The 17,368-nt window shown below is 43.3% G+C and overlaps 1 protein-coding gene across 5 annotated transcripts in view; it reads right to left on the bottom strand.

Moving 5' to 3' along the window:
* LOC140741135 (tensin-2-like) overlaps nt 1-17,368 on the bottom strand; it is a 255,607-nt gene that overhangs the window by 51,288 nt on the left and 186,951 nt on the right. For all 5 annotated transcript variants that reach the window (XM_073070944.1, XM_073070945.1, XM_073070947.1 and 2 more), the window contains exons 13-15: nt 8,125-8,185; nt 7,637-7,712; nt 358-487 (exon numbers count right to left, since the gene is read on the bottom strand). In XM_073070944.1, the coding sequence (XP_072927045.1) occupies nt 358-487; nt 7,637-7,712; nt 8,125-8,185 (267 nt within the window). The remainder of the gene's footprint in view (nt 1-357; nt 488-7,636; nt 7,713-8,124; nt 8,186-17,368) is intronic.

Genomic DNA, 17,368 nt, shown 5'->3' with positions numbered 1-17,368 from the left:
TTTGCCTGGGGTCATGGACAACTCTGCAAAATCATCTCCCAGCATTGGGTCTGGAAGAGGCTTGATCATTGCTCTTAAATACTACATCCTGGGAGCAAGGCTTGGTGATCTTTTTAGGATGGGAATGCAGCAGAAGATGGAAAAAAGACACAGTATTCAAAAAGGTGGAAGCAAGTATCCTGAAGTAGGGTGCATAACTTGCTTTTATTTATTTCCCTCACCCACCCCACCACCTAAAATAACTTGCTCTTTAGTGAATGTGGACCATACATGGGAATGTTGAACGGAGAGCATTTCATGTTTGCTGCATGATCCATGCAGACAGGGATACTGCTGTTCCCAAAAATTCCCACTGACCTCCATAAGCATCATCCAGTTCATCCTTTCCAAACCAGAGCTGTGAGCCATGGATAGCGCAAGTATGGAACTGTACTCGAAAAACAACGTCCCGTTCCGGGTTTTTGTATTGCTTATGGTAACACTTCACCTGTAAAGGTAAGATGGAAGAACATGTCTAAGACCGAGCCACTCACTGGACATCACCAATATTTACAATTGCAAAATGGCCAGGTTGAGGGAGTAGGGGTCTCGGCTACATTTCAGCTGACCTCTGAACTGCAGATTTACAGTACTGGGATCAAACCTCACAAGCATTTGGAGGGCTCCATTCACATATGCAGTTCAAGATCTTGTTCTCAGTGAAGTACTGGGCACTCTGTGGGGACATCATGATAGGGGGGCATTTATATGCAAAGGTCGGCACAGAGGATTTGCACTGTTCGCAATCTCTGGTGATGCTCACAATCCTCTAATCATTAGTGATGGTGACAAACTTCCAATCTGTAATGATGCTCACACAGTTGTCACACATTGGTGATGCTCACAATCACTGGTAATGCTAACACAATCCTCCAATCCACAGTGTGTTAACAATCCTCCAGAACCCAGGGATGCCCGTAGTTCTCCAATCCTTGTTGTGGTCCATGGTCTTCCAAGTCCACAGTGATGGTCACAAAACTCCAATACCTAGGGATGCCTATGATCCTCCAATTCTTGGTGATGCCCACAATCCTCCAAACCTGTGCTGCCATCTATTGAGATGATATGCAAATTGGGCAACACACATCAGAACTGAGTACCCATCCTCCAGTTTTATTAATTCTTGTTAACACTCCTCAGTTGAAATCTTCTGTACCAAAGATAAGAGGAAAGACAAGCAGAGATGACTTTCCCCACTGAAGGAAGAGATGTTTTGGAGTTACCAGACTCTTCAGGCTGTACTGAGCTGTCACACTGCTATTTGTCTGAGCACTGTGAGTCATAGGATGCAAAATGTGAACAATGAACCAAAGGGTAGTGGGTGCCCAGCTTCCCTAAATCCTGAGCTCCATATTCTCGGATATTTAAACTGTTCCTCTTGTTGCAAAGAATATAAAATGTGCTGTTCACAGCAATTAATATGCGTGGTTGTGTGAGATAGGGGCAGTATTTACAGATGGAGTTCATGCAGAAAGGCTTGAAAGGCAGAACTGCTGGGACTAAGATATCACAGAAAGGGCAAAGAAGTGGGAGGGGACAACAAATCTGAGATTAGAAGGCAAGTACAACTGAATTTAGTAGATCAACTGAACCAGTTAGAATTCAAAGCATTTTTGGCTTTAGTTAGAATTTGGCTTAGATTTTTATCAATATCACAGAACCCAGAAGTTTACCATTCACCCAGAGGCTGCATGGGTAAAATGGTGTTTGTGCTGCAGTGGATTATACATGCTCCAGATTTAAAAGTGGCAGGAAAGGGCTGTGTATTGGCTCATACTTTCAGCCCACTTCTACTGACAAGCTCTATGGCTAGATATCACTGTGTGAGGCCCTCCAAGTTGAATAAGTGCTGGCCATGAAATGCACATGCACACTGGTTAACTAGGACCTTACTTAGTTAGCAAGTGTACCGATCCAGTGTTGTAGCAGCACTTCTCGAGTTGCAATGCTCTGCTAACAGAAATGTTTTAGAGTTGACAGAATGGAGTGCAATTTATTCACAATGGCACTACAGAAACACGACAGCAGTATCACTCCCTTTGATATTGTGGGATGGGAGGTGCTAAGAGGATATAGGGCAGGTTGAGTCAGAGTCTTCACCCAAAGGGTCAACAAATATATCAATGCAGTCATCTGAATTCCTTCTGCTTGGAGGTCGCTTGTAATGAGGGAAAGGTGAAGTGAGAGTGGTAATCGCTATTAAAGGAGAGCTCATGAGGTTCATCGAACATGAAATAAACTAACTCGGAAATAAGTGCGCCCTATGGGTGGTGACAGACCAAGCATCACATTGCCTGTTGTTCTTTCACTAACTGTATTTTAGTTGCATAGAAGACTTTTTGACTGTACCGGGGGTAGGGAGATACTAAATACCCTAGAATCTCCTCTGCATTTTGGATGTTTTTTGTAAGAGGCTTTGGAGTCCCGGGTCTCTTGAGAGGCATCTCCCAGGGCTGATTACACTTCTGAAAATGCAAGCATCAAGACTGCCATAAACATGGGTAACTCTTCCACAAGTAATCCACTGTAATGCAGAAAAACAGATGTGTTTCTCCAGCAACTTCTACAGTCTTGTGATGTCCCAGAGTGCCTTATGCCCAGTCAAGTACCTCAGAAACAGTCACTGTTATGATATTGGAAATGCTGCAGCTAATGTGCACACAACAAGCTCCCACCAACAGCAATATGATAATGACTAATAACCTGATTCACTGATAAATATTGGCCAGGAAGAACTCCTCACCTCTACTTTGAAAGAGAGCCCTCACAGAGCAGATGCAGACTTGGTTTGCCATCTATCTATATACTACTAAAATTCTCATGCTCTGTTTGTCTGTTTGTGACCACCAATTAGCCCAAAAGGTGTATTACAGCGGCACTTTTTTTGGCTAAATCAACTTAAAATGCGCTAACTTACAGAATGCATGCAAAGTTCAGGGTTATATATTCGTATAAAATTGCTCACTCGTCAATCAACAGGCCCCCCTTTCTACAACCCAAGACGATTCCAGCTTTAGTGGAAACTGTGACGCGACACCACGATGCATGCACACGGCCAGCCTCAGCAGCGACACCAACTGCAGCAAAAGGGCAGGGCTATCATGTCCACTTAGGAGAGCACCAACCACATCATCCAGAAAAATTAGCATCCTGGAGACTTTGGTGTTACTCCTTCGTATCTTCTATCCAGCATTAGGCTAAAAAAATATATGATCAGCCTAATTATGCTGCGTGGAAAGAGAAGGGGGACATTATGGTCAAGAGATGACGCCAAACGTCGTCGGGAAGTGGCAAGGAGAGGGAGAGAACAAGAATCTGATTAGGCCAGGGCCACACGACTCCAGGATCAAAGAGTCAGGACAAAAAAGATGAGAGAAGAAGAGACAGAGGAGGAGAGGCATGCACGTCTCTAAACTGACAACAACTGGCGCAGGAGGAGAAGAGAACAAGAATCGGATGAGGCCAGGGCCGCACGACTCCAGGATCAGAGAGAAAGAACAAATGGTAGAAGAGATGAAGGATGAAAGGGCTGCACGTCTCCAGAATGACAAAAACAGGCAGAGAAGGAGGAGAGAGGAAGAGACAGAGGAGAAAAGGAAAGATCAACTTGAGAATATGTGGCAAAGAGTGCCTATTGAATAATGAACAAAGAGAAGTATATGAATATGTGTGTGACTGCTTGGAATCTCTCTTCAATGATTTTCATTGATGAACCAGGAGGAACAGGCAAGACATTTATCATCAACTTGATCCTTGCTAAAGTTAGGGGAGATGGAGGTGTTGCTATTGCTGTAGCATCATCAGGTATTGCAGCAACATTGATGCCTGGTGGTAGGACAGCGCATTCAAGATTCAAAATACCCCTCAAAGTCAATAAAGATGCCCTTTGTAACATTGATAAAAACACCAATACTGCAAATTTATTCCAAAATGCAAGGCTTATTGTCTGGAATGAGTGCCTTATGATTAGGAGGGAGAGCTTCAAAGCCGTGGACCGGACTCTTGGTGATGTATGTGACAAGAATGAGGCCTTCTGGGGTACTTTAACCATTTGCTGTGGCGATTTCCGTCAGCTTCTAGCAGTTGTGAAATGCGGAAATTATGCTGATGTGGAGAATTCATACATGAAAAAGTCCTACTTATGGAGAAGCTTCATCGAGTTTCAATTGAAGAGAAACATGCGATTGAGTGAGGGAAGAAGGATGATATTCTGAGTTCTTATTAGATGTTGGAGAAGACAAGATTGAGAAAAATGAAAACGATGAAATCGGATTACCTGAAGATATGATTCTGCCAGCAAAAACTATGGAAGAATGATTGATTTCATCTACCCGACATTCAACAATCCTGCGGAACTGTTCTCGAGGAACTCTACCTTGGTTCCTCTCAATGAAATGATGCGAAAAATAAACTTCACATGCATTAGACGCTTCCCTGGAATCATGAAAGAATACTGTTCCTTCAATGCCGTAAGTGAAGGAGCTAACACCACTCATTTTCCAACAGAATTCCTTGATTGGGTCGAACTCTCTGTATTGCCACCACAAAAACTGAAATTGAAGAGGGGATATTCCATCACTTCAATGAGGAACTTGGATCCACCAAGGCTTTACAATGGAATGCGAATGATGGTGGAAGAACTGCACGACAATCTCATCGTAGCAAAGATAAACATTGGTGCGTTCAATAATGACACTGTCACAATCCCAAGAATTACTCTCAATTTATCAGAAGGGGAAGATGTCCCTCTTCAGCAGAGCCAGTTCCCAATACAGTTATGCTTTGCTATGACTATACATAATGTGCAAGGCCAAACCATGGAGAATGTGTTGATTTATCTGGAGAAACCGGTATTCCAGCATGGTCAGCTGTATGTGGCTTTAAGCAGGGGAAAAAGAAATGAAAACGTTAGAGTATTTTTGAAGGGTTGCAGATCAACCAGAAATGTTGTCATCAAAAGTGTCCTTCATTAAACGAGGAGGAGCTATATTTGGCTTGCTAAGCATCTTTCTTCTTTAATAAACTGAGTTTTTCTTCTTTAATTTCCAAAGCACATCCCATCAGACTGCACTATCTTTCTCTCAAAGGGTGCCCCAATGGGTCACCCGGTTGTCTAGTCTCATCTAAGAGACAGCCACTGTGACAGTGCTCAGTTCTGAACCCAACTAACAGCCTGAATTTTGTGTCCAAGTCTTTGGTGTGGGACTTGAATCCATGACCTTTGGACTCAGAGCTACAAGCTTTGCTTAGCTGCCATGTCAGTTAATATAACCTTATTGTTTAACTTTGTGTTGGCGCGCAGCCAAGTGGTTAAGGTGTTCGTCTAGTGATCTGAAGGTCGCTAGTTGAAGCCTTAGCTGAGGCTGTGTGTGTGTCCTTGAGTAAGGCACTTAACCACGCATTGCTCTATGACAACACTGGTGCCAAGCTGTATGGGTCCTAATGCCCTTCCCTTGGACAACATCAGTGGCGTGGAGAGGAGAGACTTGCAGCTTGGGCAACTGCTGGTCTTCCATAACAAATAACCTTGCCCAGGCTTGTGCCCTGGAAACTTTCCAAGGTGCAAATCCATGGTCTATCAAGACTAACGGAGGCCTACACCATACAGTGTTTAACTTTACAAACCTTTGACCTTCTGGAGTTGACACACAGAGTTATGTTGTCTCTACGGGTAACACTTCAGGTAAGCATGAGAATCTTTGCAGCATTTCTGTCCCTTGTCCAACCAAGGCCTTTTCTGGTGATGTTAACACTCTGCTTTGCACCTCCCCGTTGGCTCACCCCTTCCATGATCACACTGCAGGCCACATCAAGATGATGATGGCTCTAGAGTGGCTTGAAATACCTCAGTCTAATTGCAGTCCCATCACTGGTGTTAACTCCTACTCATAGAATGTGGGCTTCCAAAATTGTTTGGGGCTCTGCAAGAAGGCACACCCCTGTGGCGCTGTGTTGGGTGAACCTGTGGAGCCAAGCCTTTAGCAGATTAGACAGAAATCCTCGGGTGTCTGTGCACCTACTTTTATTGCACCTCACTCATGTTTCCATGTGCAGTTGTATAGTCAGCCAAACTCACAAAAGATTACTCATCATCTCCATGTTGTGCAAGACATTGTAAATACCAGCTGAAACCAAGTGTAATAAAGGAGACTACACTGTGAGAAATAGGCCCAAGAAAGTGAAAACATCAGACTGTTTGACAAAACAAATGTACTGTATGAAAAAATGCAACATGGGTACATCCCTATCTGGCAGATAGGTGCTCTGCACCTTGGAGGGCAAAGGAGCTGGTGAAAAGTTAGTTTGGAGGAGAGAGTCGAGGAGACATACACCAGAGATTAGTGTCTCTTGAAGATGTGGTGGTTATCAAATGTGACTGAAAATTCCTGCTGTACATTTCATGCTCTGTTCTTCTAGTCCTGCTGTTGTCCTTAAAATTCTTGAAAGCCAAGGAAACTGATCTTTTGAACCTAAAAGAACAGACTTGTAATTTCATATAATCTCTTAGGATGTCCTGGAATGTTTTACCAAGAATTGAATAGTTTTGAAATCTAGATGCAGTTGCAGAGTAGGTAAAGCAGTACCGATTTGTGCACAGCAAGCTCCCTCAAACAGCAATGTGATAATGACCAGAGGAGCTATTTTAATGATGGTTGCTGAGGGATAAATGTTGGCATGGAGTAGCAGGAAGAGTTCTTCACATTCATGGCCATGGAACGTTTTATATCTGGCAGATGGGACCTTTGATTACTGACTCTTCCAAAAACCACCGACATACACAGTACAGTGTTTGCTTAGTGCCACAAGGCCTGCATTTTACTACTCAGAGCTCTGGAGTTGGACAAAAATCCACAACCTCTGACTCAGAAGGAGCGTAGTACCCGCTAAGACGTGTGTTTGCAACTTCGCTTCTGCCTACCGTACAGACAGCAGTCAATGTTTGTCACTCTCAATAACCAGTACCATTGCCCAGCAAGTTCTGCCAAACCATTTTTCCAGAGTCCCAACCGCAAAGGAATTAGCAAAACAGATTAGCATCCAAAGCTCGGCATATCTTCAAAAGCTCAGGGCCAAGAAATTTTGCAGTGCATCTGAGATTGATGTGTCAAGGTTTGCAATCCCGGAGCACTATTTTACCTTACACACATATCAGAAAGCTTAAGATGTTTGCCAGAATGATTAAGAACATCAGTATTAAAAAACTGATGGGGGCATTAAGCATTGCAATTAAAATAAATTATAATGATTAAATGATAATTAAGAGCATCTGTACATTCAGGATTAATAGCTTGTAGAATAACAATTAATGAAGTGTACAATAATGTTTAAAGGAGTGTGTTTATTTATGATTACATCACTATGCTTCAAATGATCACTTAAGTCTACAATGATGATAAATGGAGTGTGTTTAATAACAGTTAATGGAGTATAAAAGCAATGACCATCTCTCGTGCATCAAGTAGTGGAATGTGTATAACAGTATTTAATGGAGTATAAAATTAACTAATTAATTAAAACAACAATTAATGAATATTAATGAATTAATACATTAACAACTAAAGTAGTGCTATTAATAACAATGAATGTTCCAACTCACCATAATGTCTCCCTTCAGCAGTAAGGCAGGCTCGATAGAGATGCACAACTTTTTACAACCAGGTGCTTGGACACTGCTGTGGGAAATGGAATGTGACACATGGATTTATAAAGCTGCATTTGACTGAAAATCTCTCTCTCTCTCTCTCTCTCTCTCACACACACAACTTGGCACCAGTGCTGCTTAATGCATGAAGGTCCAGTGCCACCAAACTCCATAGCTGATGTGATATTACGTGTACTTAAGCCTGACATGAAGACAGAAAGCATTTGCACGCTATAAAACATACACACAATCAGTTGCAATGTCTGTTCTGGTTGAGGAATTGTGGTAGAGTTCAGATACTAAAAAAAAACCACATAAAACAACTGTGCATAGTTTTTGTATGAAAAGGAGCTTGAGTGAATGTTTTTTCATTCCATGTGAAACATTTCTTTGAGCATTTCCTGTTTGTAGTCTACATAAACACACAGCAATAAGTCACTTACTAGATGCCTGAAGTGTAGACAAGTTGCATTGACTGATAAATCTTCAGGAATGGGTGGCATCCTGTAATTAAATAGAAATACACTGAGCTCTAGCCTCTCATGGTCTGATACAGTCAACATTATGTTTTAAAGATAAGCATAACAAGCAAAGAGAAAAGGGAAAGGTTAGAGACAGGGCTAGCCTCCAGAGAGAAGGAAACAGACAACAATCTACCAACGCCCAAACTGCATGCCCAGTAGCCAAGCATTGCCAGCACTCTGATTTACTTGTGATCTGTGGATCTTTCCCTGCTCCCAGGTAGGAGAAGAGTTGATGTTCCATGGCCAAACACAAATAAACCTGGAACATTAGCAGCATAGAGGCCAATCAGCCTAACAGATTCATTCTAGCTTCTTCCTCTCACCCCACGACCATATCATTCTGTACCTTACACTCTCATGAAACTCTACAGTTTCTCCCAAAATTGTTCAAGTTACTTGTCTCAGTCACTGTCTGTGACAGCGAATCACACATTTCTGTCTGTGTAAAAAAGTTTTTCCTGAATTCTTTAGTAACCATCTTGTATTCAGAATCAGGTTTATTATCATCGGCAAGTGACATGAAACTTGTTAACTTAGCAGCAGTAGTTCAATGCAACCATAATCCTTGCTTAGATCTGGAGTAGAAGAGTTTCTCAACTTCTACCCTATCAAACTTCTTCATAATCTTAACGGCTTCCATTGGGTCAGCCTTTGTCTTTTTGATAATTAAGAACTCCAGCTTGCTCTGTCTTTGCTGTCAGATGTTATCACACTGGTTCTGTGGGGATCACTGTGGCAAACTTCAAAACCTCTTACAAGTCATGGCAGAATCCTCACTGCAGAATTAAGAGATGTGCGTGGTCTTTGGGGTCGTTTCCTATTAGCCAAGGACCTAGTATAGATCTCAATGCAAAACATCAACCATCTTTCTGCCTTTCTAGGTGCTGCCTGGCTGCTGAGTTCCTCCAGAATACAGCATCTGCAGTCTCCTGTGTTGTTCTAGCACAATTGTTCTAACTGAAGAAGTGTCGAGTTCCTTTATAGATCAACATCACACCCTCTGTCAATTCCATTAAAATGTGGTCCCTCCCTACTGATTCCTTGCCAGATTGTGCTATGTACAAAATGATTGACATCAAAATGACTTGACTGCTCTTCCAATTCTTTACTGCTTTGCTCACAGAAACCCAACCAAGCATTGTGCTCCACTGAGATGGGGGCAACCAAAGGGTGCATCAGTCAATAGTAATGAAGGCTTGGTACCTACTTTTATTTTAACATGGCCTATTCCCTTTGAGAGCTGGACTACCTACAGCAGGCATCTCAAGGCACTGGGGAGGTACCACCGACCTTTCAGTTTAGGCCTATATTGATATTCAAAGATGACGCTGCTCATTACACTCTGTGGCGTAGGAATTTGACAAGTCATGATGAAATATGTGTTTCAGTCTTTGAAATCCACTATGCAAGTCCAGTGGCCTCTGTGCTTCTACATACTACACACATGAAGGACCTGTAACAAAAATCTGAAAATGTGTTACTGGTGAATTTTGATGAAATTCAATCACAATTTGCACAGAAACATTCACTTTAGCAGGAGTGTCAGGGGAGAAGGTTTGAAGCTGGGGCTGCAGCATGGTGGGAGTGGGGAGTTCAACGTCTGCAAAGAGGCAGGATAAACTGGAGAAAACACATGGGGAACAAACTGTTCCGGATATAGGCTGAGTAAACAGAAATCTCTGAGTTGTTTTTGGTCTGGCTGTGCTGCTTGGACTGTGCTGCTTCCTGCAGGCATGAAGAAGGCCTGACTACACCAGGGGCAAAATCTGCAAAAGCCGCCCACCTGACATCCAACAAATGGAGTAGTCACTACTTGAACCAGTGCAGGGTCAGGTCCATAGACAAACTGGATAAATGATCTGCAGGGACAATCAGTACGATGTTTGATAAGATGGCGCTGGCGACCTACAGAGATGTTTTGAAGGCAGCTCACAAAACTACTCGATACTCAACAAGATATACTTCTTTTGACCTGTGTTCATTACAATTTGCAGCCTGTAATTTCCTTCTAAGTGGTGTACTTTTGGACCGTCTGAATGAACTGGTGATTTTGCGATTTCTTGAAGATTATCCTGTCTGGACATCTGTTTGAGTGTAAAACATGCCACAAAGCTATTTCAAAGAAAAGCATGAGATGTCGCCCCCATGTCCTCAGGCCACTGCTTTCCTCACACTCAACATCACTGAAATCAATTATCTTGTCTCTGCTGTTTGTGGGAGCTTGCTGTGTGCAAATTGGTTGCTGTGATTTTCCTACATTATAATTGACTACACTTCAAGACTACTTTAATGGCTGCAAAACACTATGGGCCGTACGATGTTGTGAAAAGCCCTACATAGATCTATTAATGGAAGTACGTGAATGACTTGAATTAGAGATCACCATGGTAATGCACTTTCTTTTCCACACTCCTTAAGAGTTGAGTTCAAATTTACCACGTGTTTACACACAAAAAAATCTAATTACAGATTTTGCAGCCTGCTAACATCTCAAAGTTCAATGACTCTGAAGGACAACTACTAAATAATATCATCACTTGGGCCTGATGTGAATGCTGGAGCTTGTTTGGGTTTCAGCTGTACTTCCAGAATTAGTCACTCTGTTGTTAGACAAGTCTGAAAAGTTCACCCGTTTCCTGTCTTAATTGCTCTAACTCTGGCTTGTGAGCTTGACACTTTTGAACAGGCCGATGCAAAGATTCCTGTTTAACTCCCTGCTGTTCCGCTCTTGGCTTTATGCCGTGTTTTTACATAGTGATGCAAAGTTTTAAGGTCTGTTTGGGGACCGCAAATCGTAGAAAAATTATGGCACAGGAGGCTATTTGGCACATCATATCCATGTTGGTTGAAAAAGAATCATTCAACCTAATCCCACACAGTTCACAGCTCCCATCCCAGTACTGATTAAATGTATCAGGGGTTTCTACCTCTCTGAGTCTTGCAGGCAGTGAGCTCCAACCCTGAAAGTAATGCTCATTTTCCTTCTAATTCATCTTTCTATTACTTTAAATCTATGCTCCTTTGATTTTTAACTCTCTATTAAAGGAAAACATTCCTTGTATTTACTCTACTTTGTTCCCTAATAATTGTATATCCCTCAATAAAGATTCCCCTCAGTCCTAATTAACACAATCTTTCCTCATAGTTAAAACTTTTCAATGCTTGGCAATGTCCTTATAAATCTCACCTGCACCCATTTCAATGCAATCGCATGCTTCCTGTGAAGTGGGTACTGAATTTCTTGTAAAGAGTGGGGCATTGTCTTTGTTCTAGGCATCAGGGCTTTCATTGGAAGTGTGCAGAGGTTCTCCTTTAACTTAAGCTGAGAGTCCTGAGGGAAGCTCCAACAATAGGAGTAAGAAGCAAACCAAGAAGGAATGGTTTAGTACTGATGGCACAGGGGCAAAGGAACTCTGAAGGAGGGGAGGAGTCATGCACTTATGATTGGAGGATATAAAACACGGTGTTCTGTAAATGTCTTAAAACGTTTAAATACACAGTAACAAAGCCGCTAAGTTCAACTGTGCAGATGCAAATCAAAATATCTTTTTATCATCCCACTATTAATGTGCCTTTGTCTATCTGAGCCCTAAACTCTGGAACACATACGAAATGCTGGTGGAACGCAGCAGGCCAGGCAGCATCTATAAGGAGAAGCACTGTCGACGTTTCAGGTCGAGACCCTTCGTCAGGACTAACCGAAAGAAGAGATAGTAAGAGATTTGAAAGTGGGGGGGGAGGGAGAGACCTGAAATGATAGAAGACAGGAGGGGGAGGGATGAAGCTAAGAGCTGGGAAGTTGATTGGCAAAAGGGATACAAGGCTGGAGAAGGGGAAGAATCATGGGACAGGAGGCTTAGGGAGAAAGGGGGAGGGGGCACCAGAGGGAGATGGAGAACAGGCAAAGAGTGATTGTGAGAGGGGCAGAGAGAGAAAAGAGAAAAAAAAAAGGAAGGAAATAAATAAATAAACAAACAAACAAACAAATAAATGAGTAAGGGGTGGGGCATTAACGGAAGTGAGAGAAATCAATGTTCATGCCATCAGGTTGGAGGCTACCCAGACGGACTACAAGGTGTTGTTCCTCCAACCTGAGTGTGGCTTCATCTTGACAGTAGAGGAGGCCATGGATAGACATATCAGAATGGGAATGGGATGTGGAATTAAAATGTGTGGCCACTGGGAGATCCTGCTTTCTCTGGCGGACAGAGTGTAGGTGTTCAGCGAAACGGTCTCCCAGTCTGCATCAGGTCTCACCAATATATAAAAGGCCGCACCAGGAGCACCGGACGCAGTATACCACACCAGCCTTCTCACAGGTGAAGTGTCGCCTCACCTGGAAGGACTGTCTGGGGCCCTGAATGGTGGTGAGGGAGGAAGTGAAAGGGCAGGTGTAGCACTTGCTCCGCTTACAAGTGCCAGGAGGGAGATCGGTGGGAAGGGATGGGGGGGACGAATGGACAAGGGAGTTGTGTAGGGAGCGATCCCTGTGGAAAGCAGGGGGGGGGGGAGGGAAAGATGTGCTTGGTAGTGGGATCCCGTTGGAGGTGGCGGAAGTTACGGAGAATTATACATTGGACCTGGAGGCTGGTGGGGTGGTAGGTGAGGACCCCCCTATCCCGAGGGGGGTGGTGGGTGGATGGGGTGAGAGCAGATGTGCGTGAAATGGGAGAGATGCGTTTGAGAGCAGAGTGGATGGTGGAGGAAGGGAAGCCCATTTGTTTAAAAAAGGAAGACATCTCCTTCGTCCTGGAATGAGAAGCCTCATCCTGAGAGCACATGCGGCAGAGACGGAGGAATTGTGAGAAGGGGATGGCATTTTTGCAAGAGACAGGGTGGGAAGAGGAATAGTCTAGGTAGCTGTGAGAGTCTGTAGGCTTATAGTAGATATCAATAGATAAGCTGTCTCCAGAGATGGAGACAGAAAGATTAAGAAAGGGGAGGGAGGTGTTGGAAATGGACCAAGCAAATTTGAGGGCAGGGTGAAAGTTGGAGGCAAAGTTAATGAAGTCAACGAGCTCAGCATGCGTGCAGGAGGCAGCGCCAATGCAGTCGTCGATGTAGCGAAGGAAAAGAGGGGGACGGATACCTGTAAAGGCTTGGAACATGGACTGCTCCACAAAGCCAACAAAAAGGCAGGCATAACTGGGACCCATATGGGTGCCTATGGCTACACTTTGGTTTGGAGGAAGTGGAAGGAGCCAAAGGAGAAATTATTAAAAGTAAGGACTAATTCTGCTAGATGGAGGAGAGTGGTGGTAGAGGGGAATTAGTTAGGTCTGGAATCCAAAAAGAAGCGGAGAGTTTTGAGACCTTCCTGGTGGGGGATGGGGGCATATAGGGACCGGACATCCATGGTGAAAATAAGGCGGTGGGGGCCAGGGAAATTAAAATCATTGAAAAAATCCAGAGTATGAGAAGTGTCACGAACATAGGTGGGAAGGGATTGAAAAAGGGGGGATAAAACAGTGTTAAGGTATGCAGAAATGAGTTCGGTGGGGCAGGAGCAAGCTGAGACAATGGGTCTACCTGGACAGGCAGGTTTGTGGATCTTGAGTAGGAAGTAGAAACGGGAAGTGCGGGGTGTGGGAACTATGAGGTTGGTGGCAGTGGATGAGAGATCCCCAGAGCTGATAAGGTTGGTGATGGTGTGGGAGACAATGGCCTGAACTCTGGAATTCTCTCACTAAATCTCCCCTCTCTCCATCTCTTTGGCCAAACATCTGATCACCTCCCTAATAACTTCTTCTGTGGCTTAGAATCAATTATTGTTTGACTGTACTGTGAAGCACCTTGGGACACTGTACACTACTAAATATACTGTGCAAATCTAAATTGCTGTTGTAATATGTAGGATGATGTATTTGAAGCATCAGAGAGACAGTAAAAGAAAGCTAAGAGTAACACCAAGCAACCCAGTGAGTCAGAGGAAGGCAAGTAAAGAGAGAAAGACAGAGAGCAGGTAAAAAGGTAAAAGAGAGTGAGGGAAAGAAAAAGAGAAGCAAGTAAAAGAGAAAGGACAAAACAGGAAGAAAGCTATGTGAGAGAGAGGGGAGTGGGGTGAGGGGGAGGGGAAGAGAGGAGGGAAGATGAGGGGGTGGGGTAGGGGAAGATGGGGAGAGACGGGGGTGTGGAGACGGGGAGAGGAGGGGTTTGAGGGGGAGGGGCACTGGAAGTGAGAAGGATTTACAATTATCCACTGTGTTTTGGTAGATGCTGTCATAAAGTACAAGAAAACATTTTGGGAAATACACAAGCAAGATCTAATGATCTAAGTGTGCTGAAAAGTTGAGCTATTGGGGGGAAAAAGTGTCTAGAGTGAGAGGAAAGTGGGAACTTGGAGGCAAAGTGTGGGCTTTTTGCAAAAGCAAAGGTTATCATAAAAGCATAGAAGCTAATAGGACAGAAATAAGTCACCCAGCCAATCTTTAATGGTTCATTGTTGGAGCAACCTAAAACTGATCCTGCTGTTGTGTGTTTCCATATACTGATCCATTTCAAAACAAGAGTAGCCACAATAGGGTAGATGGGTGGAACTGTCAAAAGTAAGAGAGGTGAGGCTGTTAGCTGACCTTAAAGAGACACAAGGAAACCAACTCAGGAAATGGAAAATGATTAACAATGCACTGTTCACTATCTACCCCACGTTTACATCCCACTGCTGGGCGCAGAGGAGTTGAATAGAAGGAAAGCAGCAGATGGAAGTGTATGAAGGTAGAGTGGAATCAACAGAAAAATGGAGGCTTTGTTTCAGAGAACAGCAAGCTTAACCCCACTGCATGCTTTTCTGCCTGCGAATGGAAAATATAAAAGAATATTCCAAGGTTCAAGAGGTTATGAGACTTTAAGCAGTTCTTGTGAGCTGAGTAAACACAGTGCAAATATCTGGAAGATTCAGTGCTGCAGAAGGTCTAGAGGTTGAGTAACTTCCTATATTCCCACGTAAACGAGAGTGGCACTGTACAAGTGGTCACCAATCAATACTAATCTGTGAAAGCTGTTTAAATTCCTTGACAAGATATGGGGAGCTAGATGATTGTGGTGCTATGTGATACACTCAAGGAGCAGCTAATAGTTATCAAAGGATTTGATATAACTCCATATGACATTACTATAAGTGTCTGATAATACAGAACAATCAGTCATTGTAGCCTGCAATGTCTCAGTTGTTGCCATATTAGGAGCATTCTTGCAGTGCTCTAAAGGTTTGGATGTCTCTAAACATATTTCCACAAATTACACGGCATCCACAATTAACTCAGTACAACATAACACTGCTAATATTTTACTTTTAAGTTGTCCATCTAATTGCTCTGCTGTCTCATTGGCCAAGGCATCTTTGCTAACTAATGTCATGGGAATTGACTGCTCTGCCATTTGATTGGCCTTGACATCTGCCTTTAGGGGGCTGAATGCTTGGTCTTCTTCTAGTTTGATGCCAATGCCCATTGCCATTCTTTGCCATGTGGTACCCCTCCCCTAGAGCCCTGCTCTGCCCTGAAGGAACATTCTGCATTCTGCTTGGCTCTTTGGGGAAATGAATGGTGGCAGAGTTCCAGCTTGTTTTTGTTATTGCTGAGAGGCTGAGATGAATTACGATTTTTTCCTAACTCACAAGAGGCCTTCAGTTTTTTTCCAGCTTGATTGATACAAGGGAGTGGCTTGCTCCGTATCTCAGGGTCTCATGTACAGGCAACAACACCACACACAGAGCAGCTTAAGGCCTCTTCCTATGCTGGCAACAAGGTGTCCTGCAGAGCAGGCAGACAGGAGAGAGCCCATTGCCATCCCTGTTCACAACATAAAATGTATAATGGAGCTGAGCACCTCCTCTGCCCAATCACTCTTACTAACTGTGCCATCCAGGATAGGAAACAGATAGCATCAAGAGCAGTTTTTGTTATAACTATTCTCAGACTTTAGCAAGCCCTGATGACAGACCCTGCCAACATTTGTTTTCCATAAGCTGCACCTTGGATTTACCTGACTTTCAGTGCTTTGCTAGTAGTCGGCCCTCCTTATTCGCGGGGGATTGGTTCCAGGACACCCCCATGGATACCAAAAAACGCGGATGCTCAAGTCCCCTATTTAACCTATCTCAGTGCGGTGGTCTTTAGGACCCAGTGGAACCCCGGACCTTATTTAACCTGTCTCAGTGCAGTGGACTTTAGGACCCAGCGCAGCTCTGAATCCGCAGTGTTTCTGTTCACGAAAATAATCACGATCACGATTGAAAATAAAGTGGAAGTAATAAAGCGTTGGAAAGAGGTGAAACGTCATTGGTCATTGGAAAAGCGTTAGGTTACAGTCGGTCAATGATCGGAACAATTTTAATGGAGCATGTGAAAGGCCCTGCCCCGATGAAAGCTACAATTATTACTAAGCAACGCAGTGGTTTAGTTATTGAAATACATATGTTTCTTAAGTGTTTTATATGCATAGAAAGGTAAAATATATACTATATATCTTAAAGACAAACGTTTGACTAACTGACGCTAAATAATACCATATGTACCTGTTCTGACCTCAAATCCGACTTAAAGACGGACTCAGGAATGGAACTCATTCATAACCCGGGGACTGCCTGTACTTTTAAATCATCTCTAAATTATTTACAATACCTAATACAATATAAATGCTATGTAAATTAGTTGTTATACTGTATAGTTTAGGGAATAATGACAAGAAAAAATAGTCTGTACATGCTCAAACAACGAATGCTGGAGAGAAAACTTCTGGGTTTTCCCGATCCGTGGTTGGTTGAATCCACGCATGCGGAACCCGCGGATAAAGAGGGCCGACTGTACAAATAACACAGCTAATGATGGGGTTTGAAGCTGCAGTGTAGCTTGGTTATTCATTATGGGTGAGGAATCTTCAGACCAGCAACAATCTCATTTTACCTCAGGCAATTCATGTGCTGCTAATTCTGTGATTGATGAGACTGGCCAGAACATTCAAAGTGGGTGTATGATACTCAGCCGGTGCCAAGATGAGCGGGCACTAACTTTACAGGTGGTATTTTCACATTAAAGGCCAACCTGGCCACATTGGTTGAAGCCAGTTTTGAGTGGGAAGAAACATGTGATATTTTCTTTTAAAAAACTTGCTTCCAAGATAAACAAAAGGATGCAAGCAGAATATACAGGGATAGGACCGAACA

Source organism: Hemitrygon akajei, chromosome 18, assembly GCF_048418815.1.
Source record: "Hemitrygon akajei chromosome 18, sHemAka1.3, whole genome shotgun sequence".
NCBI classification, from domain to species: Eukaryota; Metazoa; Chordata; class Chondrichthyes; order Myliobatiformes; family Dasyatidae; genus Hemitrygon; species Hemitrygon akajei.
The sequence above is the reverse complement of the archived record's forward strand: the minus strand, read 5'-3'. Positions and strand labels throughout refer to the sequence as shown.